The 25,938-nt window shown below is 45.2% G+C and overlaps 3 protein-coding genes across 4 annotated transcripts; 1 reads left to right on the top strand and 2 right to left on the bottom strand.

Annotated features, from left to right (window-relative positions):
- Window positions 1-3,141: 3,141 nt before the first annotated feature.
- On the bottom strand, window positions 3,142-24,524 carry LOC116546262 (histone H3.1). 2 transcript variants are annotated; one of them, XM_032272576.1, is made up of 3 exons: window positions 23,983-24,524; window positions 6,649-6,653; window positions 3,142-3,155 (listed from the first exon to the last, which is right to left on the bottom strand). In XM_032272576.1, the coding sequence occupies exon 1, from the start codon at window positions 24,391-24,393 to the stop codon at window positions 23,983-23,985; it is 411 nt and encodes a 136-aa protein (XP_032128467.1). In that variant the 5' UTR covers window positions 24,394-24,524; the 3' UTR covers window positions 3,142-3,155; window positions 6,649-6,653. The 2 variants fall into 2 exon arrangements, with proteins under 2 accessions (XP_032128467.1, XP_032128468.1); XM_032272577.1 differs by lacking the exons at window positions 3,142-3,155; window positions 6,649-6,653 and adding an exon at window positions 21,704-21,714.
- Window positions 18,976-19,424, bottom strand: LOC116546264 (histone H2B type 1-H). Its single transcript, XM_032272578.1, has one exon. The coding sequence runs from the start codon at window positions 19,396-19,398 to the stop codon at window positions 19,018-19,020; it is 381 nt and encodes a 126-aa protein (XP_032128469.1). The 5' UTR covers window positions 19,399-19,424; the 3' UTR covers window positions 18,976-19,017.
- Window positions 19,627-20,091, top strand: LOC116546261 (histone H2A type 1-J). The gene has a single exon (XM_032272575.1). The coding sequence runs from the start codon at window positions 19,698-19,700 to the stop codon at window positions 20,082-20,084; it is 387 nt and encodes a 128-aa protein (XP_032128466.1). The 5' UTR covers window positions 19,627-19,697; the 3' UTR covers window positions 20,085-20,091.
- Window positions 24,525-25,938: the final 1,414 nt, after the last annotated feature.

Genomic DNA, 25,938 nt, shown 5'->3' with positions numbered 1-25,938 from the left:
TAATTCCTATCAATGTCACAACACCAAAAATCAATAATCCCAATGCACTTTTATGTCAAGACAACATTTTTTCCATGTGTTGCAACACTGCCAAACCCCTGTCCTCACACCACTCTTCTGTTAAATTGACAGGAATGATCACATATACAGGCTGCTTTAACACCAGCAGGCTTTGTCCCTTACTATAAGTAGATACACAGGGAGTAAGATTACAATTTATACAAGACACATAAAATTCCCCTCCATGTGGAGTTACATTGATCTCCCCTGTTATAATCACATAGGGGCTGGGAACACAAGCCATTAGTCCATAGATATTGGTGAATGTGCTGGAAAAATTGACATGGTCCATGGCAGCGACCAGACACCACAGTTCCTTCTGCATTGTCCTGTGTTTTGCTGTTAAAATATTACTGATGAACGCTACAAATGACATATTTTGTTGATACCCAGCATGATCAATTGCATTATGTGACCAATCATACATTGTCCAACTTTTAGAAAGATTGTCTTACAGGGAGCACATCAGTACAGTTCTTTTATTTCAGAAAGCCTTTGAATTTTACCCCAGTCTTATGATGACGATATTTCATGGTGGGGGGTGTGCTCGGGCTCCTGCTGTTGCCACTGTTCTGTCTGCACTGCTGTCTCCACTCGCCGGCCAGGCTCACCTGGTTCCCTGGGCCATGGAGCAAGCTCATCCGCCCCCCGCTGCCATGGAGCCCCCAGCACATTTCAGCCCCAGACCACCATTTCGAGTCATGGCCTGGTCTGGGTCCAGTGGCCCTGCAAATAGGGCTGAGGCCTGGCGGCCATCTGGCTCAGCCACTCATTCCCAGTTCTCCCTCCCCCCGACCCGTGCAGCCACAGTGGTGGCAAGTGCCCCAGGGGCCCGCCTAGCTGGGCCTTGGGGGCCACTCTAATCCTGCTCCCCTGCGCCCTCCAGCTCCACCAGGTCTCCATCAGGATTATCTGAGAACTGTCCTAGATCAGCTTAATTTGCTTCAGATCTGGGAGGGAGAAGGGAACCTGTACTTTGGTTGGGCCAGATTCCCTTCCTGCCGCCTGTAGGGGGCAAAATTTGGGCACTCGGACTATTTGTGCCTCCTTGATAGGCTCCTTTCCTTTTAAGTCCCTTTGGGAGGTGGGAGTTGGAGGGATAGCTTCAAGAGGGGAAGAAGAAGACATGAGGGATCCCAGATGCTGGGGCAATACTGGGACACTACCAATGGGACAGAGGTTACAAGATTTGCCTAATCATGGGTTATCCCGCAGGGAAAAGAAAGTTTGCACGTATGGGATTTTATTCCATTTACCCTCCCTATTACAGAAAAGATTCCATTTTAAGGTAGCATTGTAATTTCCACTTTCCTCAGGTGGCCAGCTTCTTTTTTAGGGTTTGGGGGTTAAATTGATTCCAGTTATCCAAGATGCACTTTAGAGGAGACTTGGCCTTTGGAAGGGTGGCGCCCATCTGGAATTATAAAACACAGGGATGCCTGCATCTCTGATCAGCTTTATCCACAGTACCAAGAGCATCCCCTGGGTCTTAGAGACAGGTGCGTAATCACCACCTTTTTGTCTGTCCCCCTAGACCCACCAAAGAGGGCAAGAGGACTATCGGATTTCAGTGGCTCCTCTACTGACATGTCCTACATCCAGAGCAGTGCGATGTGATAGTGGGGTGCCACTGATGTTTTTAGGCCAGATTCCAATTAACATAAGCCCGTCCATAGAATTGCGCTACAAGGATAAATTGCTTGAAAAGTGCTCATGGACACATTAACTTTAAAGAGGGAGAGAGTTGTCCTGGGGCCAAGGATGGTGTAAAAGCTTTCTAATGTTTCCTGCTGTCCCCACTTCTGATTAAAGCAAAAAGCTCCCCCGTCAGTGAGGGTTTAGAATCCTATTCTCCCATTTACTATGTTGGCCTAGAAGTTCTAATGCATGGAAAGCCGATCCCACACACCATCAGTGATAGGTATAGGGGCTAAACAGTGAGTTTGGGCTTTCTGGGGAGCAGAGGGCAAGATGACCCGCTGCCTCTGGGACCCACATAGCTTGCTCTATCGTCCTAGGGAGCACATTCTGGTTTGAAGACTAAGGGATAAGGTGAGAGACAGGTCTCAACATACCCCGCATGAGGATTTCCTTTCTTAAAGGCAGGAGGACACCAAGAACAGGGGATCTGAGACCGTCACCCAAAAAATCTTACAAGCCTACAGAGGAGGGCTGTGGCTTGGTCTGTAGGAAGAACCTTGTGAGAGAAAATGGAGAAGTCGTCTTTTTAAGAAGATAAAGGCACCCAGGAGGTTAGGATCCAGCAAAGTGGGTAGAGCTCACGTGGGTGGCTTTGCTTTGGGGATTTCCAACAGGGCCTTGGTCTCAACTGGACCCTAGGGTTAAGGCAGGGGGACATAAAAGGAGCTACTGAGGGAGGTACGGGTTCAGGCAGGAGAGCAGCAATGAGGTGTGGCTGTAGCCCAGGAACAGTGACGGAGGCAGACAATTTTGCTAAGATATCCCAGACTCACAGGGGAACTGACAAGTGGGGATGATCAGGAAAGAACGTGGAAAGCAGTGCTGGCCTAATTGACACCAGACTTGGGGAGTTTTGAGAGGCCTGGAGGTCTTGCCGTCAATTCCCACAACAGGTATGAAAGCCAAGGAGACAGGTCCTTGAAAAGAAGGCAGCGTGGGATGGGTGCCTCCGTGTTGATTAAGAGGGGGATGGACTTACCTTCCATCATAAGAGTTACCCAAAGCTAAGCATCCGTGATGGTCCGCTGGGCCTCGGAGATGTTTGGGCAGCGTCGGTCTTCAGCTGCCAAGCCGATTCGATCTGGGAGCTTTGGGTTAGAGCTCCAGGACCTCTGGGAGCAGCAGCCGGGGCCCCGGACAGATGGGGCAGGGCTAAGGAGGAGTCCCTGGCTGTGGGTGTTCCTTGGCCCAGCGGCCAGGTTTCCCACACTTGAGGCAAGGTTCAGGAGGGGAGGCTGGACGCTGCAGTCTGGGCGCTCTGAAGTCTTTGTGAGCCAGTGGTGTGGCTGGGGTTTGTCTCACAGCAGAGGCAGCATCTGTAATTCTGAAACATGCTACTGTTTGGCAGCTTCTTCTCAGTTATTAAACACCTTAATGGCAAATCAAGTTAGTTCCTGTTGTGGGATTTGAGGGCCAAATTTAAATGTTTGGAGCGTTTTAATGTCAGGGGCTGATTGGGTGATAAACGCTCTTCAGGGGTGAGAGTAAGGATGGCATTAAAGTCACTCGAGGTGAGATTATAGGACTGAGTCAATTCTTGGAGGATCTGATGAAAAGGAGCCTAAACGTTGGCCGATTTGGGAAAGGTCAGATAAAGAGAAAGGAACATGCACCCAACTATGCCTTCGGCTCCAGCCTCCTCTCGAAGGGGGAACTGTTGGGCAGGGGCGAGGAGGTAGCCATGGGACTAAACTGTAAGCCGGACCGGGTATGAGGTGGGAGGTGACAGGAGGGGCCCAGGGTGGTGGGGTGCGGGCAGAGGAAGAGGAGGGAGGCTCTGGGGGGTTTGAGCCTGGATTGGGGTCTGGTTTGCACAGGAGGGGAGGAGAAAGGTCGGAAGGATCGATGGACAAGGGTTCTGGGTTACTGCTGGGGGCAGGAGGGGCCGATGGAAGGGGAGACGGAGCAGAGATTAGGGAGGGTTAGTGTTAAAAAGACGCCTGGACGTCCGGCACCTTAGACCATTTATCTGCCCATTTGCTGACAAAAATTGTCTAGGTCTGGCAGAATAGAGAAATCGAAAGTGCCAGTTTCTGGCCATTTGGATTGAGGCCAGGCTGTGTTACAGAGATGTTCAGGTTTCAGATCCGGCGACAGTTGAAGTTTTAGGGTTTAGGATGCAGGCTAGAGGTGAGGACTGAAGAACAGAGGGCTGAGTGCTGCCCATAGCGAATGAGGTAGTTTTAAGGAAAGGAGTAGAGTGGAGACTAGGAGAAGGAGTGAGCAGCCACCAGCGTTTCAGTAGGTGTCCCTGACTGGTTCCTGGGCTGCACGTGGGACAGTGATCAAGGCAGACATGCCGAGATTGACCAGACACCACGGGAAGAGTCTCGTCTTCCTGAGTCCGTGACTGACGTCGGAGTTCTTGAGCAAGAGGGAGAGACGTGTCTCCTCCAGCTCCACATGAATACGGGGTGTCTCTTCATCTCTACTAGAAAAAGAAAGACTTAAAGGGAAGAGAGAAAGAGGAAGAGAAGTGTCTCCTTAGGATGTGAAAATAAAGTGGGGAGGGGGAGGGAATTGTCTCCCGTTGTCTAAAGGAAAAGAGAGAGAAAGAGGGGGAGACTGCTTACCTGATCTGAAGGTGGCAGGAGCTCTTCGGCACGCTAAGCAGGAGCTGCTGGTCTGGCCTGATATGTTGCGGTCTCAGGTGGGTCTCTTCCCAGAGGGGAAGGGGGACAGGAGGCTGATCTCCGCAAAGGAGCACCCTTGTCCTGGGTTTCCAGCACCAAATGTTAAAAGCTGTGCTGTGAATGAAGACACTCCCAAACAGGCTTTGCGTGAGCAACGGGGCTGTTTATTCACCTGGGTGCAGGTGGGCTGAGGCTGAAAAGGGTGTCTGTGGAGGGCGATTGGATAGGAGTTGTTTTTATAGGTTTGGGGTGGGCACTGGAAAGTTACAGATGATGGTTTTTTGCCAGCTGGGAGGGGGTCGTAGGGTGTGGATTCATGAGGTTGACCAAGCTGGGAGGGGGTCATAGGGTGTGGAGTCAGGAGGTTAGCCAAACAACAGAAGAATGTTTCAGGTTAGTTAGGCGCAGAAGGGTTGATCATTTCTTCCAGAACTCATCCGGAGTGTCTGCGCAGGTCACAGAGATTACCAAGCAGTTTATGGTGCAAGTCAGACCTTCCATTCCTGTCTTTTTACATGAGTAATATAAGGGATAAAGAAATGAAGAGTGGAGGGCAGTGGAATATTAGGAAGGCCGGCGTGGAGGGGTGATGGGGCGATGCTTCTCAGGGCTTCTTTGAGTGGGATTGGGGGTGGTGTGAACACCTAAAAATAAAGAATTTAGACTGCTGGGAGATCTCAGGGCAAGGGGTGATATTGTTGGGTTGTTAGAAGGAGCATTTGTCATACTGATTGATTAGTTATTGCTTATATATGATTTTGTAAGAACTGAGAGATTAATCGGAACACACAGGTCCAAATAAGAGAAGAAAGACAGTATCAGAGGAGTAAGAAGTTGACTCCCAGTTAGAGTGTCCAGCCAGTCCAGCCAGGACCAGAGTAACCATTTGCCCGACTGGCAAGCTTTTGGGGTCTTTCAATTTACTGATGGCGTCATATATGAGGCCAGTCTGGTTTACATTAAAAAAAAATATCTTCATTTAGGAGTAGACAACGACATCCTTTTTCAGCAGTCAGTAAATCAAGACCTCTGCGGTTTTGGAGGACAACTACAGCTAGGGAATTTACTTGAGCTTAAAGAAGGAATAGCGATTGAGTTAATTCTGCAATGCTAGCAGAGAAATCATCAGAGGCTACGGAAGGTGGTGGTTGAAGTGCTGAGGCCTGCTGTGCCTGTGCCGAGGGCAGTAGTAATTCCTAACCCTGCAAGGAAGGGGATTGATGGAATGACCCGCGTGGGTCTCGTCAGGACCACAAGGGGAACAGGGAGGCTTTTGTCCCTGTTGGCAAACTGAATTTTGGAAATAAGAGAAACTAGGATACAAGTGCCTGTCCAGTTGGTAGGAAGGCAGAGGTAAGAAGTACCACAGAGGAGAAAAGGCCCTTGGCTTAGACAGAACTGTAGGGTTCAGCCCTACAGGGTCCTGTGAGCCCCTCTCCACTGGCGGGGAGATGAGAAACTGTGGAAATGAAGACACAGGACACAGAGATCGAGAGGAAGAGTTTGGGCCCAGGGGTCCACTGCCAACAAAAGCTCGGAGTCGGGCACTGGCCCCGAGTCCCAGGGCACCCTGACTTTTACTGAGTACAAAGCCGGGGCAGAGTAGGCAGGATGAGTCATTGGTGGCCAGTGACGGGCTCAGGTACATCACGAGTCTTGGAGATAGGGGCCCAGGTCTTTCACGTAACTGAGGTGAATAGAAAACCTAATGCATCAGCACTTTTCTCATATTTGTCAAGAAAGAACAAAGACATTAAGGTTTATGTTACTTTTACTGACTCTATCTTCTAAGAAAAAGAGGAGCCAGGTGCAGAAGCGGAACATGAGAGTAGACACGCAGGGTGACTGCTGAAGCTGGCACCGCATAGATACCGTCAAGCCCCCCATGTGTGTGGGTTTGCCTGGCGGCTGCCAGGCCCGCCGCAAGAGCTTGGAGGAGCGGAGTTTTCTCCTAACTCCCCCGAGGAAGGAGACTTCTCGGTCATTTTGGACGTCTCCTTCCCTAGCTGGCTAAACAGCAGGCACTTTCCCAGAGTTGGCGCTGCCACACAGCCGAGATGCCCTCCAGCAGCCCTTATGCGGGCATGACAGAGGGCTTAGAGCATCTTGCCTTACGATCGCTTTGTTCACAATGTCACCTCAGCTCCATGCTTCATAACCTGATAGTCATTAGTTAAATTAAAAGGTTATATTGAGTATATTTGTGATTAAATATGAATAACTATGCGATTATTTGGTTAAATATGGAAAGAACTATATCTAATTCTTTGCTAGTTCTGTATTCATACTTATATTTCTGTGATTCCATATGAATAACCATGTGATTATGATTATATACAGGAATAACTATGTAACTGTATCTCTAATTCTTTTCTAGTTCTGTATTCATATGGGAACAGGCTGAGGCTTCAGACCCTTGCCTCTGCACTTGCAGGGTCTCCCATGGGGTCCGCCCCATCCCGTCAGAACTGTAAGTGTAAACTGAAAAGGTCAGAGAGTGTTCTAAGGGGGCTGGGGCTTTGGACCCAAATGCCAAGGGAGCCAGCAAGGGCTGCGGCTGTTAAAGGTGATGGCGGATTTGGCAGGGTGCCTGTGTGGAGGGAGAGCTGTTGTTTTCACCGTGTATGAGGAGCGTGTGATAGAGTCACCACTCACTTTTGTTCACAAGATTGGGAATGAGCAGAGCACGGGAGCGAGATTAAGAGTGAAATATCAGCTGTAATTTCCTGGAGGAAAAGTGTAAACCGGCAACTTAAACAAAAGCAGGGCATGTAGAAGTAAATGAGTACAGTGAATTTGAGCAGTGAGACGGAAAATCACAGCAGCAGAGACTTTCTGAGGCGTGGTTTAAGCAGTGGGGGCGACTGCATAAAGCTGGAGAAGGTGAGGGTCTGAAAGTAAGCGTGGGAGGTGTGAAGAGGAGACTCAGCTTTGGAGGCTGTGAGAGCTAGAGAGGGTAGGTGGGGCAGAGCCTGTGATTTTGAGGGGTTCTAAGAGTATGGGGGGGCAGCTGCTGCCGCGTGCAGGCATGAGGGCCAGCCCGGGACTGTGAGGGTAAGTTGTTTGTATAAAAAGCCTACAGGCCGTGGGCCTGGCTCCTATGTGAGAATGCTGCGTCAGGAAAGACCGTAGAGACAAGCGCATTTGCTTTTTGATTAAATTTAGTTAAAGGGCCTGGGAGAGTTCTGTGCTCTGATGGTGAGCAATATGAAAAGGAAACTTTTTGTTGTGCTGCTTGCTGTAAGGAGTTGAATAAAAATTAAGCTGGTCATCTGTCACATCTGAATTAAAGCACATTCAGTATTTAGAGCTGCTTGCACTACATAGGCTGAATTAGAAATTATGTTTACAGGTTGTTTAAATGTTCGTAAAACCTTAATTACCGCTGTTAACTGGGCTCTTTGTGCTGACAAATAATGAGTTTGCCACACTTTTTGTTGCAGCCCCACAAAAGCACCATTGCCACTGCTGCAGTCATTAGTAAAGAGTGACAGCCCCTTCCATGGGATATCTTTGAGTGACAGAAGGTAGTACCCATGAGGTTAATTTTAAAAACTGAAAAAATTTATTTTTAGGATAATAATTTTCAATTATTCCAATGAAACCTGCCAAGTTAACCTGCCAATTTTGTGAATTCATATAGGTGTGTTGAATTTGATATTTGTCTAAAGGAACAATAATTTTACTGGGTTATATCCATACAGTTTTGTAGTTCAGTTTTTCCTGTCCTACAAGCATGGTAATTTGATTCAAATATATGGTAAGCGCTTTTGATGTGCTGTAAGGCAGAAAAAGCCATTCTACTAAATTATTCTGTTGAACAATAACTCCTGCGGGGAATGTTTAGTTGGGAAAATTAACACCTGTAAAAGTTGGTGAGGATCTATGCATTCTACCTGGGCTTGCTGAATTTTTGTTTCAACTAACTGAATTTTATCCACTACCAGGATAGTAGAATCAAATTTTTTATAATCTTAAGCAGCTAAAGGAATGATGAAAAAACAGTTTTTAAGATCTATTACTGAGAGGCCGATTTTTTGGAGTCATGGTTGGAGAAGGTAGCCGTGGTGGAGCCCTCCCATGGGTTGAATGACTGCAGTAACAGCTTTTAAATCTTAACATTCTCTGTTTTCCTGACTTCTTTCTAATTACAAATACAGCTGAATTTCAAGGGGAAAAGGAAGTTCTATATGTCCTTTTGTAATTGCTCCTTGTTAGGGACAGGCTGCCTCAGAAAACCCCCTCCGTGGAAGCTGCCCCCTTCCCCCACTCTGCTTGCTCTGCAGCTGCATTCCTGAGCCCCTACCAAGGGGCCACATCAAGGCTACCAGACGCGCTGCCATTAAACAAAGCCTGATGACAGGCATCCGGGCAGCTCCAGGACGGGGAAAACACATGTTAGTTACCCACACTTGTAAATTACTGTTTGTCACGTCTGTAAAAAATCCTGGTTTCTCTTTTTTTAAAATCTGCCGCCATAAAAGTCACAGGATGACGTATTGTGGGTCTGTTACAAGGTGACAAACTATCTCTGTGCCTGTTACCAGCAGATAGATGACCTCAGTCCTGAAACTCCCTCACGCTCCTCTCAGACCTTTTAGCCCCTTGTTTTCTAAGCTCGGAGCTGCCTCCTCTGATTGTTACGGAGCAGCCCGGCAGCTGAATAAAACCTGTTGCCTGACTTTGGGTCTACTCTCCTTTCTCTCGGCCATCCTTACACTCCTGAACAAGTTGTTTGAAAGCCTCCAGCTTTTCTTACTTCAGCGGCCATTGTTCTACCCAAACCGGTTTGGCAGTCAGCCAAGGAACAGGAATGGGAGCCAGAGGGTCAACAATGGCCGCTCCTAAAAATGATATCCTAGTCCAGTTTGGCCTCTGTCCCCAAATTTCTAAAAGCTTAGTTCTGCCATTTTTGTAGGTAAGGGCCCCACAGGGTGGTGGGGTGTCCCTTATGCTGTACAGAAGCGCAGGATCTGAGAAATAAAGAGAGGACACAGAGGTACAAGGAAAAAACAGCTGGACTGGGCGGCACCGCACGCCACCTATAAGCAGAGACAGATGAGGCCCTGAATGTCCAGAGGCGTCTGGATTTATTGTGTATAGGTTAGAGGGCAGGGTAGTGAGTGAAGTTATCTTTAAGGATAGTGATAGGGTCATGAGCAATAAAACAAGGGGTCCACCCGCAACAGGTCACCTAGGCTAGGAGGTGGAAACTGCGCAGCAAGGGGTCCATTCCCATTAGGTCATTGAGTCAAGGAAGTGGGCTGTGTGCAGTAAGGGAATCCACCCCCATTAGATCACCGAGGCATGGAGGTGGGCCGTGCCCGGTGAAGAGTGTGCAGTGTGCAGTATTTCTATCTATGGGCATGCTACTCCTAAGAAGATCTATAGGAGGACATTTAAGTCTCACAGCAGTGACAGAGCTGACAGGGTCTACCGCCACCTGCTGGCAGCTCCCAATGAGTTCTATCGGAGAATGCTTTTCCAGCAGCTCAGTAACAAAAGCTGATAAAGTTCACAGTCACGAAGGTGCGATTATCCGGAGGGGTTTTGAGCTCTCAGATGCTTGAGGGATTGCCAGTCTGAGGGCAGCCTTCCACAAGAACTGGACGCAAGGTCCTACAACTCCTTTACCAGGAGGAGTGGCTCTTGCCCCAAGCCTGCCATACAGCAGGTATCTTTACGATACTGAAGGCTGCCACCTGGGCCATGGAATCTTGTCCTGGTATAACTGTTTTTCCCTTAAATCATGCTCTGCACTGTGTCTGCTCCAGACATTCCTCTGACTATAAGTTGCTTATTCCTTAATTCATGCTCTGTACCACGTCTGCTCTAGGCATTCCTCCGATTATGAACTAAGATATAGATATATCTAGGAAAATAACTGAGTGGTAAGATATTCTTTAGGCACTCATTCTATGAACTAATATGATTATATATAGAGAATTAGATAAAACAAAATAACTGAGTAGTAACACTATAAACTGAGATATTCTTCAAGCCCTAATTCTATAAACTAATATATGATTATATATACAGGATTATACAAAAGGAATTAATTGAGTAGTAACACTATAAGCTGAGATAATCTTCAAGCCCTAATTCTATAAACTAATATATGATTATATAAAGAATTATATATAAGGAAGTAACTAAGTAGTAACGCTATAAACTGAGATATACTTTAGGCACTAATTGTGCCAGGATTCTGCTTAGCTCTCCTTCCTCGGTGCCTATATGGGGGGTTACCCACAGTTTTCATCTTTTCCAAGAACTTTTCGTGGCATACAGCCCATGTTTCTCATCATATGTTTACTGGGGCCACTATATTGATCCAGTGGGATAGATATTTCAGCCCCCACTGCTGTAACAAGTCTCTGCCACACAAATTAACAGGAAGGTGAGTGGTAATAGGTTGTACGGTGCCTTCTTGTCCATCTGGCCCTTGACAAGGTAGTATCATGGTACTCTGAAAAACCTCAGAGGTGGTTCCTACCCCCACAATACCAACAGGAGCTTTTTGTTTTGGCCACTGCTGTGGCCCCTGATCCCAGGCTATAACAGAAATATCAGCTCCGGTGTCAACCAATCCTTCAAAACGTTTTCCTTTATTATAGTACAGATAGGTCTCTTTTCAGAAACTTGATTGACCCAATAAATAGCTTTTCCTTGTTTATTACTGCTGCCAAAGCCTTTCCTTCTTTTTTCCTGTGGTATTTTTAAATTTAACATATGGTAAAAGCAATAATGGAGCAATCCTTTCCCCTGGGGACGCGGACCATGGGACTGATGAACTAATAAGCAATTGAACTTCTCCTGTGTAATCAGAATTAATTACTCCAGAATGCACAGTAACACCCTTTCAATTTAAATTTGATCCACAAAGTAACAATCCAACTGTACCGGAAGGCAAAGGTCCCCTAACTCCTGTAGGAATTGTCTTTGGAGGCTCCCCTGGGAGGAGGGAGACTGGGGTAGTGCTGCAGAGATTTACGGCAGCACTGCCTGCTGTGGCGGGGGACAATTGTACCTTTGTAGAGGTATTGGCTGAGCTGGACACGCCCCGGTTACTTGAGGGACCCGGACCCTCTTCCCGTTTTCCGACAATGGTTGCCCATCTTTATCAAACTTAGAACGACATTGCTTTGCCCACTGGTTTCCTTTTTTACATCGAGGACATACACCAGGATCCTTTTCCTTCCCCATATTGGGAGTCCTCATTTTAAGATTTCCTTTTCTGCATTCCTTTTTTGTATGTCCAAATTGCCCACAATTGTAACAAGATCCTGAAAAAGGAGGCATATTTTTTCCCACTGTTAGTCCTGCGATGGCCTGGGCCAAAACGGTGGCCTTGTGCAGGTATCCTCCAATGCCATGACAAGCCTTTATGTATTCTGCAAGATCTGCCTTTCCTCTAAGGGACGCAAGAGCCGCCGGACAGTCAGCATTTGCATTATCATATGCAAGAAGTTTCCTGAGCAGGTCTTGGGCGCACCTGTCCGAGACAGCCTTCTCTATTGCCTGCTGAAGTCGGGCAATAAAATCAGGATAAGGCTCCTCGGGTCCTTGGCGGACAGAAGTGAAGGAAGGGAATCTCTCCCCAGGAACATTTATGCTATCCCAAGCCCGCAAACAGATTAGGCGCGGTTGATTAACAGCCTCATCTCTCATGGCAATTTGATTACCGAGTCTGCCCCAGCCAGGGCCAGTTCCCATCAGCTGATCAACAGTGATAGGGATGGGGGGCTGCGCCTGTGCATTCCATCTTGCTTGGTTCCGAGCCTCATCTTCCCACCACGCCTTAAATTGTACGAACTGAGCAGGAGTAAGAACAGATTTTGCTAGCGTGTTCCAATCATATGGAACGAACCTATAATCAAAAGCCACCTTTTTTAGCAGTGTTTGTACAAATGGTGAATTTGGGCCATATTGACTGATGGCTTGTTTAAACTCCTTGAACAACTTAGCCGGAAAAGTGACGATTTCACCCTGTTGCTGAGGTACGCTTACTGGAATCTGCCACGCCTCCATATCTCCCTCAGCCCTTGCCTTCTGAATACAGGCTTCTAGAGGACTCCTCACAGTACCAACTACCTGGGCAGCACATTTTGGAACGGTTTCATCTTTCCTGTCTATTGAACGTGCAGGAGGAGGTGAGCATTTGCTAACCTCAGCAGGCGGAGCAGAAGGACGAGGAAAACTTGTTTGTTTCTGTTTCACTCTCTCCTCTTTTACTCCCTCTTTCTCTAGGCCCTCCGGCTCTGATTCTAAGAATAAACTTTTACATTTCTCCTCCTCCTCCGATTCAGCTTCATGTCAGGTTGAAATGGTTTAAGAGCGGTTTTAACACTTGCCCAAACAGACCAAACCGGTACTGGGATCTTAGCTCCCTCTTCGGAGGCCTTTTTAAGATCCCTGCCAATTCTTTCCCATTCTTCCACAGTTCCTTCTTCTGGAAACCACGGACAAAACTGCTCAATTGCATTAAACAGCAACAGCAAATTCTGAGCGCTTACCTCCACCCCGCAGTTTTTTAATAGCTGTCTTAACAAACTCAAATAAGCGTTGTGCTTAGTTTCACCCTGACCCATAGCTACGCTGCTCTCCCGAAGCGCCCAGCCTACCTGCAGAGCTTCTTTGTTTAGTACTAGGGCGTCCTCCTCTTTAACTGTGTTAAAGAAACTTCTCTTCCGGGTCCGCTAGGGGAGCGTAGGGTTCAGCCCTACAGGGTCCCGTGAGCCCCTCTCCACTGGTGCAGGGACGAGAAACTGGAAGTAAAAACACAAGACGCCGAGATCAAGAGAAAGAGAGTTTGGGCCCAGGGTCCCACTGCCCCCCAAAAAGCGGAGTCCGGCAGTGGCCCGAGAGCCTGGATGCTCTGACCCTTATTGGGTACAAAGCTGGGCAGGGTGGGCAGGAAGAGTCACTGGTGGTCAGTGATAGGGTCAAGTGAACCACGTGTCTTGGAGACAGGGGCAGGTCTTTCACGTAGCGGAGGCGAGGAAAAAGCATAATTCGTCCGCACTTTTTCCATACTTGTCAACAAAGAACAAAGAGCGTATAACCAGGTAATAAAAAAATTATATTCATTTTGACCTTTCTGTATAAAATCAACAGAAATAACTAGCTACATCCTGGTGGTTTTATTGAATTAAGAACCTCAACTATGGTCTGGTGAGTGGCTCACACCTGTAATCCCAGCACTTTGGGAGGCCAAAGCGGGTGGATCACCTGAGGTCAGGAGTTCAAGACCAGCCTGACCAACATGGAGAAAACCTGTCTCTACCTAAAATACAAATTCCAGCTACTTGGGAGGCTCTGGCAGGAGAATTGCTTGAACCCAGGAAGCGGAATTTGCAGTGAGCCAAGATTGTCCCATTGCACTCCAGCCTCAGCAACAAAAGGGAAATTTCGTCTCAATAGATAAATTAATAAATCAGTACCCCAACTATGCTCCCTTCCTTGTATCCATGCTGTTTTTCAGGTGACCTTGTAGTGCCCTTCCACTCTTTCTTTTAGCTGAGCATCATGACTTTGGAGATATTAGCAAATGTGACAAACAGGATTCTTGAATAAGCCCTTTGTTCCTTCTGCTTGCTATTTTTTTAAATTGTTTTTAAATAGACTTTATTTTTTAGACCAGTTTTAGGTTCACAGCAGAATTGGGTGAAAGTATAGGGCGAGCTCTCATATACACCCTGACTAATGCTCCTCCCCAAGATCCCCACTATCAAGAAGCCTCACCTAAGTGGCACATTTGGACATATGAATCTTCATAGACGCATCATTATCACCCAAAATATTGGGGGAAGCAGCAATGGAGGAAGGGCTTACAGCGTGCCTACATAAACTGGATATGAGTAATGTATAAATACACTGCTTCTAAGTAATGTATAAAAGAAATCAGGAACAATAAACTGCAGAAGGCTGAGGAGGCCTCTGGGGAGGAAGGCCTCTCTTTGCCAGCATGTTCCCAGGAGCAGAGCGACTTAAGCTCTGATATTCTGAACATAGTGCCCAAGGACATCACACTCCCTTAAAGCACTGAAGTGTAACTAGCTGTGTAGGCTCCTTGCTAAGCCGGCTCCCACCAGCTGCACTGTCTGTTGAAAAGTGTACACTTTTAGCGCTTGAGAAACGCACATAAACAGCCACTGCAGTCAATTTTATGTTTGACGCACAGCCTCCCTTCACCGATTCACCCTGCCACCGCACTATAGACAAAAGTGATTGTGTTCAATAAATATTGTGGAAACCAGAGCCCGGGGCCTTCACTGCCTCCAGAGTAAGAAGTGGTGGTCCCCTGGTCCCACTAACTCTCTTTATCTGTCTTTTTCTCATTCCTTTGTCGCCACCGAACTCGGGGTACCCAGGGGTGGGGTGTGGGGGCTAGTTCCCTAGACCAAAATCCATAGTTTACATTAGGGTTCTCTTGGTGTGGCACATTCTATGGGTTTGGAAAAATATATAATGCAATTTGGAGATTGATTATTGTTCACCAGACATGTGGATTGGCCCAGCTGGGACACAAACTGCCTGGTCAGTCCCAACCTACCAGCTTTGAACTAGGGAGCTAAATAGATCTGAATTGTTTTAAGCTACTGAGGTGGTTTATTAAGATGTATATTTGTAGCAATAGATAACTGATATGTTCACTAAAGTATCACTCATTCTACTTCAGCAAAGTTAGCGTTTTGCTATTATTCTAATACATAAGATAAACACACCAAGGTCTTTGTGGGCACCATTTCCTATGTTGGAATGACTTTACCTAGATATCCCCATAGCTAATTCATTTTCTTTCCTCATATTTTTGCTCAAATATAAATTTACTCCATTTAGAAATTGAAAATGAAAACATGGGAATACTTAGTGTTACCCCCCACTACCCTCTCCTAAAGACACAGGATTCAAGGTGCCAATTTGGAAGCAGAGACCTGGTCTTGACCAGCCATGGAACATTCTGGAACCTGAATCTTGCACTCCCAGACTCCAGAACTGGGAGAAAAATAAATTTCTTTATAAATTACTCAGTTTCAGATATTCTGTTATAGCAGCACAAATGAACTAAGGTTTTCTACCCTTAAATGCTATGATTAATCAGTTATAGCTCATATATTACAAATATGTTCTGAGACAGACTGAAGGGTAGGTTCTTACAGGAGAACATGAGGTTGTAATGAAAAAAATCAACTTAGAAAAAGCTTTCATGAAAGAAGTTGAGGAATGTACCTACAGTAAACATGAAAATAACAAAAACAAAAAAATACCCTTTTTCTTGACAACAGACAAAACATTCATTTGAGAGAAGGATCGCCTAGAGGGTACATGATAAAGCCCTGTTGAAGAATACATATGCCCTCTTCTTTTCCTGCTTTGAAATAAAATCTTCTTCCAGTCTTTTCTATTTCTTCATGTAAAATATCCATTCAGGCCTGCTCTCTCTTATAATACCTACTAATAACATTTGAGAACATAGCCTTGGAAATAAAGTCTTTTGTTTTTTGGAGGGGACAGGGTCTCACTCTATCGACCAGGGTATAGTAGCACCACCTCCTCTCACTGCAACCTCCACCTCCAGGGTTCAAGCGATTCTCCAGTCTCAGCCTCCGGAGTAGCTGGGATTACAGGCACATGACACCACTCCCGCCTAATTTTAAAAATTTTTTAGTAGACACAGAGTTTTTACCATGTTGGCCAGGCTGTCTCAAACTCCTGGCCTCAAGGGATCTGCCCACTTTGGTCTTTCAAATTGCTGGGATTACAGGCATGAGCCACAATGACACCTGGCCATAAAATTTTAATTAACAGAATCATTCATGAAAAAATGTAAGGGCATGGTCCCTCCTCGTTGAAGCTATGGAATTACAATTCTCCTTCATGAAGACAATCAAAGGATGTGATCTAATGTGTTAGATTCTCTCTCTCCTCAAGTGATTCTCGTGCCTCAGCCTCCTGAGTAGCTGGGACTATAGGCATGTACCATGGCCAGCTAATTTTTTTGAATTTTTAGTGGAGGCGGGGTTTCACCATGTTGGCAAGGCTGGTCTCAACTCCGGACCATTGGTGATCAGCCCGACTCGGCTTCCCAAAGTCCTGGAATTATAGGCGGGAGCCACCGCGCCAGGCCATGACACCCATTTTCTTATTGTTGGAATGCTATTTGGCACTCTTCCCAATCCCACCAGTAATATGATTTATTCTGTGCTTCTTAGGCTTTTTATTCATATCTGTACTGCAACATTTTTCATCTTACTACAAAGTGTGCTTTACTAATAAAGGGGTTCTTTACACTATTTATTTATTAATGGACAACACACACATAGGATTCAAAATTCAAGACCAAAAAAAGATTACAATGAAAAGATCTTCCATCCAACCCTGCCTCCAGGACATTCAGCTTCCTCTTTCCTCAGAGGCCACGGTTGTTAGCAATTTACCTAGTATCCTTTCAGAAACATTTAACATTTATATATACACACAAATACACACAAAATTCTACTGCACATTATCATATATCTTGCTTTTTTTGCATTTGACAGTAAATTTTGGATCAGCCCATTATTAGTACCTGAAGAGGCTGTATAGTAAACACTGGTTATAAATAGGGATTCTGAAATCAGACTGCTGGTTTTCAATCATATTTTCACTATTCCTTACCTGTTATCAACCTAAGGAACAAACACAGAGGCTCTCTAAAGGAAAATATATGTTTTTGGGAATAAAGCATTGCAGTGGGGATCCACATGCTATAAAGTACATGTGTATTCAGGGAGGTAAAGGAAGGCAAAGGTTTTTAAAGAAAAAAATGAGGAGGGTTACAATAACAAGGGTGATGCCTGTCTGAGGTTCGGCAGGCATTTATTGGGCAGATGGCATTGTAGAAGTATTTTATTGTGTAAGGTTTTCATGGCCCATGTTTAAGGTTGTGGTTCTTACAGTCTTTTGTAGCAGTTTTTGTTAATGGGCATATAAGCATGAGAACCTTCTCTTCATGGCCTTTCTTGGCTCTATTTGTCAGAATTTTCTTAACATTAGTGATTTCATTTGGATTGATAACTTTCACACTGTACAATTTCACACTTGAGGCAATTCACGCAAACTCTCTGAACCCCCATTTTATGTTCTGTAAAATGGATATAAAAATAGTAATTTATCATAAAGTTGTTATTAAAGTTAAATGATTTACTGTATGTAGAGAGCTTTTTAGGACATTTATCATGCATGTAATAAGCAATAAATAATTATAAAAAGCAGCCTTTTTTTCTAACTAGAATGTATTGTAAGTAATTGCTAATCAGTCAAATTGCTTCTAGTCTTATACTACAAATTGTGCTACTCAAGACCCTGTACATGTTATTTTGCATATTTTCATAAATGGTAACTTCCTAGGGGTAAAATTTCTGATCTAAAGATAGGTACATTTAAAAATTTTGAGATTACCAAATTTTCCTTTATGAAAGCACTACCAATTTGCGGAGGCGCCAGCAATGATTGAGGATTAAGGTCTGGGAGCCTTATTCAGGATTTTCCATTCCTGTAGCAGAATACTATGACTGGCTTATGATGAATAGCAGAAGCTTAATAAAATGTTAGTAAATTAGATGGTAAACATTATAAGAAAAATAGTTGGGTTTGAGTAACAGCAAGAAAAACATTTAAAAGTCTACATTGCCACCTTTTGATAGTAAAGTCATTTGCAAATAGAAGGCAAGATGTTAACCTTTTACTGATTACTTTCTTTCTTTCTTTTTTTTTTTTTTTTGTTTGAGACAAGGTCTGGCTTTATCCTCCAGGCTGGAGTGCAGTGGTGCCATCTCAGCTCACAACAACCTCCATTTTCCAGGCTCAAGCCATCCTCCCACATCAGCCTTCTAGGTAGCTGGGACAACGGGCGCGCCACTACTCCTGGCTAATTTTTGTACTTTTTGTAAAGACGGGGTTTTACTATGTTGCCCAGGCTGGTTTTGAACTCCTGGGCTGAAGCTATCCGCCCGCCTCCACCTCCCAAAGTGCTGGGATTACAGGCATGAGCCATCTCGCCCATGCCTCATTTCTAGTTTAGTCGGAAAGATTAAAAAAAAAAAAAAAAAAAGTCAGACTTGTTTCCCTAGTGCCGTTTTTGTGTTTACCTTGGGTCGTTTGTCGTGCCTCAAAATCATGCCTGGTTGCTCGAGTGCGAAGGGACTAGGTGAACGGGACGCCGCCGCGCGGTGCTACCAACATCCAGACATCGCGAAATCCACAATCCGGAGACTATCCCGCGGTGTCAAACGCATTTCTGATCTCATCTTCTTAACACCCGTGGATGCTGAACGCATTTCCGGGTAACGTGGATCCGGGTTACACGGAGCAAGCAAAGCACAAGTCACTGCTATGGACCTAGCTTATGCCCTCAAACGCCAAGGTCGGACCCTCCATGGTGTTGGCAGCTATATGCCCGTAACTCGTGTACTTTTCACTTGAAAAGGCTTTCCAAGAGGTAGATTAATTTAGCGAATAGATCAACAAACTCCATCATGACCTGTCACCCGCAGCTACAGGAAAAGCGAACCAGCTCTTCTGTAGATTATAGTGAGTGGCTCTGAAAAGAGCCTTTGGGTTTGACAAAGAGTTTCAGAATTTACTTGGAGCTGGTGTACTTGGTGACGGCCTTGGTGCCCTCCGACACGGCGTGCTTGGCCAGCTCCCCGGGCAGCAGCAGGCGCACGGCCGTCTGGATCTCCCTGGAGGTGATGGTCGAGCGCTTGTTGTAATGCGCCAGGCGGGAAGCCTCGCCCGCGATGCGCTCGAAGATGTCGTTGACGAAGGAGTTCATGATGCCCATGGCCTTGGAGGAGATGCCGGTGTCGGGGTGCACCTGCTTCAGCACCTTGTACACGTACACGGAGTAGCTCTCCTTGCGGCTGCGCTTGCGCTTCTTGCCGTCCTTCTTCTGCGCCTTGGTCACCGCCTTCTTGGAGCCCTTCTTCGGGGCGGGAGCGGACTTGGCCGGGTCAGGCATGGTGAGATAACGCTGGCAAAGAGCAGAACAAGAACGTGGTCTCCTCTTTTTATGTAACGGTTTATGCGGAAGAGGTGGGGGAAGGTCTCTGATGATTGGTGGTTATCCGCGGATGACGTCAGATGCCAGCTCTGCCCAATCACAATAGGCATCCTGCGCAATTGAGTCCCATTGGACTAAACAAAAATGAAACGTTGGCCAATGGCACAGCTTCCTTTTCGCGCCCAGCAGAGGCTATAAAATTTGCGTTTTCTGTTTTTCTCCCAGTCGTTGCTGACTGTACTTACAGGGCTATTGCCATGTCCGGACGCGGCAAGCAGGGCGGCAAAGCCCGCGCCAAGGCCAAGACCCGCTCTTCTCGCGCTGGTCTCCAGTTCCCCGTGGGCCGCGTGCACCGCCTGCTCCGCAAGGGCAACTACGCCGAGCGGGTCGGGGCCGGCGCGCCGGTCTACCTGGCTGCGGTGCTGGAGTACCTGACCGCCGAGATCCTGGAGCTGGCGGGCAACGCGGCCCGCGACAACAAGAAGACCCGCATCATCCCGCGCCACCTGCAGCTGGCCATCCGCAACGACGAGGAGCTCAACAAGCTGCTGGGCAAGGTCACCATCGCGCAGGGCGGCGTCCTGCCCAACATCCAGGCCGTGCTGCTGCCCAAGAAGACCGAGAGCCACCACAAGACTAAGTAAAGATCGAGCCTGAAAGCGCATGAAACAAAGGCTCTTTTCAGAGCCACCTCATTAATCATAAAAGGATGACACAACTCAGGTTTTCAGTTGCTTTACCACTCCATGATACACTCTTGAAGTTTGGGTTTCAATCTTCAGTCTCTCTGTCTACGTTGCCAGAACTTCGAGATTTTTTTTTTAAATTTAGCCCTTAATGTAGGTATTTACGGGGCGCCTTAGCTAACATGTATTTTCAGGGGTTTTGCCGTGGTGGTCAGGCTGGTCTCAAACGCCTCACCTCAAGTGATCCACCCCACCCGCCTGGGCCTCCCAAAATGTTGAGATTACAGGCGTGAGCCACCGCGCCAGGCCAGCTTGTGGTAACCTCATAGAAGATCAAGGCACTTTACTGGGACAAAACTTTGACAATAAAAATCCAAGCTCTTATTAAGTTAGAGTACTGGTGGGTTTCATAAATGTTCTGGGAAACTCACTGAGGCGCAAGGAATAGAGTATTTGGTTTTTTAATATGCTTACTAGGAAAATCACAGGTTGCTACTACACAGTATACTTCTTTATAGTTTTTTAATCTAGATGGTAAACTTGAGGGTGGACTCCTCAGCCTCAGCCCTATTTCCTTGCCTCTAGGAAAGGAGGTATATTTAAACAAATATACCTCCTTTGTTTAAATATAAACAACTCAAGAGGTATATTTAAACAAAAACATGCAATTATGTTTGCCAATGTGTACATGGGTCATGTTTTGTGTTTTTAATTTTTGCACTTGAGTTTGGAATAGAAAAAAAAAAAACTGGCATTAGAAGTCTTAAGGGTCTTTACAACATATACATGTTCTGTAGTGACCCAATAATCACATGTATATATGTTAGTGCACTGCTGAAATAACATGTTAAAAATAATAGTTACCTTCATTGTATGTGTTCTGATACTCTTCTGTTCAATTCTGTATTTAGTTACCCTTTTTGTATCTGGGTGTTCTCATGTTACAAATGTATCCCATAAACGTTGTTACAATTAGTAAATGAGTTAAATACTTAGTAACTGCCAGATAAGTAGATGGCCAAGCACAGTAGTCTAAGCTGGTGATGATTCATGATAAGGATGGTACTGAATACTTACCAAGTTGATTCTATGAGTATTAATGCGTGAACACCTACACTTGCAAAAAATATTATCTCTTCTGAGAAAAAACAAAGGCTGTTTTGAGAACAATGAGGTCAAAGTTTCTCATATTATCCTTTTTTTAATTTTGTTTTTTGTTTTGTTGTTTTGTTTTTTGAAACAGGGTCTTCCTCTCACCCAGGATGGAGTGCAGTGATATGATCTTGACTCACTGCAACCTCTGACTTCTGGGCACAAGCAATTCTCCCACCCCAGCCTCCTGAGTGGCTGGGACCACAGGCGCTCGCAACCATGCCCAGCTTTTTTTTTTATTTTTGGAGAGTTGGGGTTTCGCCACGTTGCCCAGGCTGTTTTCAGACTCCAGGACTCAAACGATCAGCCCGCCTTGGCCTCCCAAAGTGCTTGGATTACAGGTGTGAGTCACCACGGCCTGCCTATTGTCCATATTTCTATATGGGCATATCTTTGAAAATAATTGGAACATTTATGCCACTTACCAGTTTTGCATCTCAGGAAAGTCAGACACAAGAATTATGTCCTTTTTTCGGGGGTTTTGGTTTGTTTGCTTTGTGTTTTTGAGACAGAGTTTCCCTATGTCACCCAAGCTGGGGCACAGTGGTGTGATCTTGGCTCACAGCAACCCTGGCCTCCTGAGTTCAAGTTGCTCTCCTGCTTCAGCCTCCTGAGTAGCTGGGACTACAGGCACATGCCACCACACTTGGCTAATTTTTTTTGTATTTTTAGTAAAGATGGTGTTTCACTATGTTGGTCAGGCTGATCGAGAACTCCTGACCTCAAATGAGCTTACTTGGATGATTAACAGACTATTGTAATTCAGTACATAGAATGTTTTGAAAAGACATAGTATTCATTTCCACATAACTGGAACTACTCACTATCCTCTAAATAAATAATGCCTCATGTAATCATAACTGAAAAGTTAATTGGGAGTATATTTGCTGCATATCTCCAGGAGAGGATGCACTACCCAGCCAGCAAGAGTGCTGCTCAGTACATACCAGGCAATCTCTGTATGAGCACTTCCTGATTTATTACTAGCTCTTAGTTTCCCAGCACAGAAAGAAGGAATGCACTTACACACTCAATAATACCAACAATACCCATCAGTTCAGCAGTTGCCCCCCTAAGTGTCCTAGAGGCATTGCTTTCCTCCTCCAAATACAGTATCTTCCTTTTCAGAAGAAAGCTAATTTCTGAGAAGGGAACACTTTATTTTGTTTTGCCTAGGGTGTTGATTCCAATAAAAAGAATTAAAGCTTTATTTTAATTTGTAAAATATTAATTATAAATTATCGTTGTAAATTCCATCTGTGGAAATATGGAATCACGGACCCACACACAAGATGAGGATGAGCAGATTGTGAAGGTTGCAGTAGTGATGTTGTTACGGAATTTCCAAAAAAGTATATTAAGAATGTAACCAATTCTAATAAGCAAACACACATAAGTAACCAACTAAAACAAGATAAACTTGCTTTTAAAAACTCTAAAAATACTATGATCTTTCCACTTACAAGCTTCAAACACTAAGCTGAGGAGAGACAGATGAAAACACACATACACAAGCCAACTTACCAGGTAAATTCTTGAATACTTATGAGAATGCAAGAGAGTTCACAGAATACAAGTTACAGAAACCTAGCATTCTGAAAACAAGAATGGATGAGGTAAGGGCTGTCATGGCCTACAAGTAGCTGATTTTAGCACACCTAGCAAGCTGATGTATTTCTTTCATTTGGGATTTTCCATGCAGTTGTGTTTTCTTACTATCATATAGCCATGCATTCATTCATTTATCCAAAAAATACTGATCAAAAGCTGCTATGTTACTGGAGATATGCAAGTAAACAGAAATTCCTCCTCTCATGAGCCTGTATTTTAGAACAATCAGACAATACACAGCAAACTATGGTACAGCATATAGTGACAAAGTCTAGCGTGAAAAAAAAGGTAGGGATTATATAGATTTCATTTAGTCATACAAGGCCTCAGTGAGAAAGAAGGTAACATTTAAGCAAAGACCTATTTTATCCTATGCTCAAAAGAACTGGCTTCCATACGAAGCAATCTTAATTTTGGATACTCCTGAGACAGTTCAATGTTTCAGCCACTGTCAAAAGTCAACAGAGAAAACATTTCTCTCACATATTTTCACAGCTGGGGGCTTCCAAGGGAATATTCTCTGGCGGGCTCTCCCTCCAGACGACTTTTGACCCCAAACCATCTATCATTAACTACACATAAGTAGTTTAAAAAGGCCCAAAATACGGCTTGAAAATTTCAAAAAGTTAACACTGCTTAGGAAGCGGGGGGGGGGGGGGGGGAATATTTTTACTTTAGCCAGCATGAGCTACATTAACCTGAATTTTTCCAACTTCAAGACCTTCCTTTTCTTGTTGTGTTGGCAAGAAATGCACACAGACCACAGTACAGGTTAGTAGAAAATTAGAAGCACCATCCAGTCAAAACTGGGCGCGGGAGCCGGGCGGGTAACACATGAAGGAACTTAATGGCTACACCCAATGCTTACAGAAAGATGCCGGATATTTTCAACCGTTAAGACTCCCCAAATTAGCATTTTAACAGGCCGAGCCTTAGAAAACATATTGTATAACGTCTGGAAACAGGCCCTATCTATTATAGGCGAAACAAGCACCAGGCAGGAATAATTCCTCAGAGAAACAGATCTTTTTAGCGCGCACGTGGATGGCTCTGAAAAGAGCCTTTGGGTATGTAATGGGTGAGTCCTTGAGACTCAAGCTCTCTCGCCGCGGATGCGACGCGCGAGCTGGATGTCCTTGGGCATGATAGTCACCCGCTTGGCGTGGATGGCGCACAGGTTGGTGTCCTCAAAGAGCCCCACCAGGTAGGCCTCGCAGGCCTCCTGCAGCGCCATCACCGCGGAGCTCTGGAAGCGCAGGTCGGTCTTGAAGTCCTGCGCGATCTCGCGCACCAGGCGCTGAAAAGGCAGCTTTCTGATCAGCAGCTCGGTGGACTTCTGGTAGCGGCGGATCTCGCGCAGGGCCACGGTGCCGGGCCGGTAGCGGTGCGGCTTCTTCACGCCGCCGGTGGCCGGGGCGCTCTTGCGGGCAGCCTTGGTGGCCAGCTGCTTGCGCGGCGCCTTGCCGCCGGTGGACTTGCGGGCCGTCTGCTTCGTCCGCGCCATGCCTTCAGAGCTGGATGCACTTAAGGGGAAACAGAAAGCTAGCCGCTTATTTATAGTGAGAGTCTAAAGCTGATTGGACAAAAGTATGCTGAAGACCCACCCAACTGTAACCGGATTGGCCAAGGACTCGAACTTTTGTTGCTCACCAATTCCTGACAGTGGTAGCGGTTCATAGCCTCCATACTATTTTATTTTATATTTTCGCTACAGTTGTTCGCTGTATGAGCGACTTCCAGTGGAGATAAATAAGAACATAAGTAATTCACATTTATCTAGGAGCGACATTAGAACAAAACAAGGAAAAACTAATTTTAATATTTTGCTTAATGCAATATAGCCAACATATTTCAATATGTAATCAATATAAAAACGGTTACGTATTTTACACTTTAGGGCACTGATTTTTCCAAATCCAATGTGATTTTACATAAAATTCAGCCTACGGGATTTCCAATGGTCACTATCCACAATTGGCTAGTGGATACAATACTGGACAGCACAACCATAGATACCTCTCCCTCCCCTCAATTTTCTATTATTTCACCGCTTAAATTCTTAAAACTTTTGCATTTTTTTAACCAAGAAAAGCTGATTAGCATGTGAGAAATTCAAGGTCTAAAAATGTCAAAGAAAACCTTTTGTGAAATTTTCACGTTCAGATTAAAGTAATTCCATTGCACCTTAACTGACTTTTCTTAACACTCTAGAAACATAATTCATTTACCTTAAGTAATCTACTCCATTCGTACATCCAGATCTGATTTATTTACAGCAGGTTCAAAACATCGAGTCAAAGACATTTTTAAAGTGTAATTCAGCATGCTAAAACAAATTAATGGTCATCTCTATACTAAACCAATTTGTGTAGCCGGGATTGAGAAAGCTCAAGAAATTTTAATTTCAATGAACTTCCAGAAAATACTTCAGAGAACTACCTGGCACCATAATTAATTGTTCCAATTAATCTAAGAACTATTCTCTCAACTCGATCATTAGAGTGCAACTGAATTATCCTGATTCCAGAGATGTTTCTCGGAAATAAAGAATCCAAGTCATTGATCTACATTTGGATTAAAGATTGAATGCTCCGTTTGCCATTTACCAAGACCCAGAAAACACTTGGCCTTAAACAGTCAGGTTTGATTCTCAGCAGACTAAAAATGGTGGGGCAATAGTAAAACCCGCCAGTTAACCATACAGAACTCAACAAACTTGGATAAAATGTCAACTTTAAGATACAAGTCTTCTTGTATTAATCTTAAAATATTAAGACTTTAATGCTCTTAACATTATCCACGGTTTTTTAAAAGTTGACAACTGTCATTACCTAGCCGAGTCACCAAAGACTGACCTAAGTAACCGCTGGAGTGGTTTAGAAATAGGCAAAAGACGAGAAATCACACTAAACAGTGCTCAGTTCTTTCACAAAAGTGTAGGTAGCTCTGAAAAGAGCCTTTGGTTCCGTTGGGATTAAGTTGCTGCAAACTAGTCCAGGCTTCTACTTGCCCTTGGCCTTGTGGTGGCTCTCGGTCTTCTTGGGCAGCA

This window comes from Sapajus apella, unplaced genomic scaffold (assembly GCF_009761245.1).
Source record: "Sapajus apella isolate SASKATOON/1434 unplaced genomic scaffold, GSC_monkey_1.0 scaffold728, whole genome shotgun sequence".
NCBI classification, from domain to species: Eukaryota; Metazoa; Chordata; class Mammalia; order Primates; family Cebidae; genus Sapajus; species Sapajus apella.
The sequence above is the reverse complement of the archived record's forward strand: the minus strand, read 5'-3'. Positions and strand labels throughout refer to the sequence as shown.

Coding starts and splice junctions, on each gene's coding strand:
- LOC116546261 (XM_032272575.1), top strand. CDS start 19,698: ATGTCCGGACGCGGCAAGCAGGGCGGCAAAGCCCGCGCCAAGGCCAAG.
- LOC116546262 (XM_032272576.1), bottom strand. CDS start 24,393: ATGGCGCGGACGAAGCAGACGGCCCGCAAGTCCACCGGCGGCAAGGCG.
- LOC116546264 (XM_032272578.1), bottom strand. CDS start 19,398: ATGCCTGACCCGGCCAAGTCCGCTCCCGCCCCGAAGAAGGGCTCCAAG.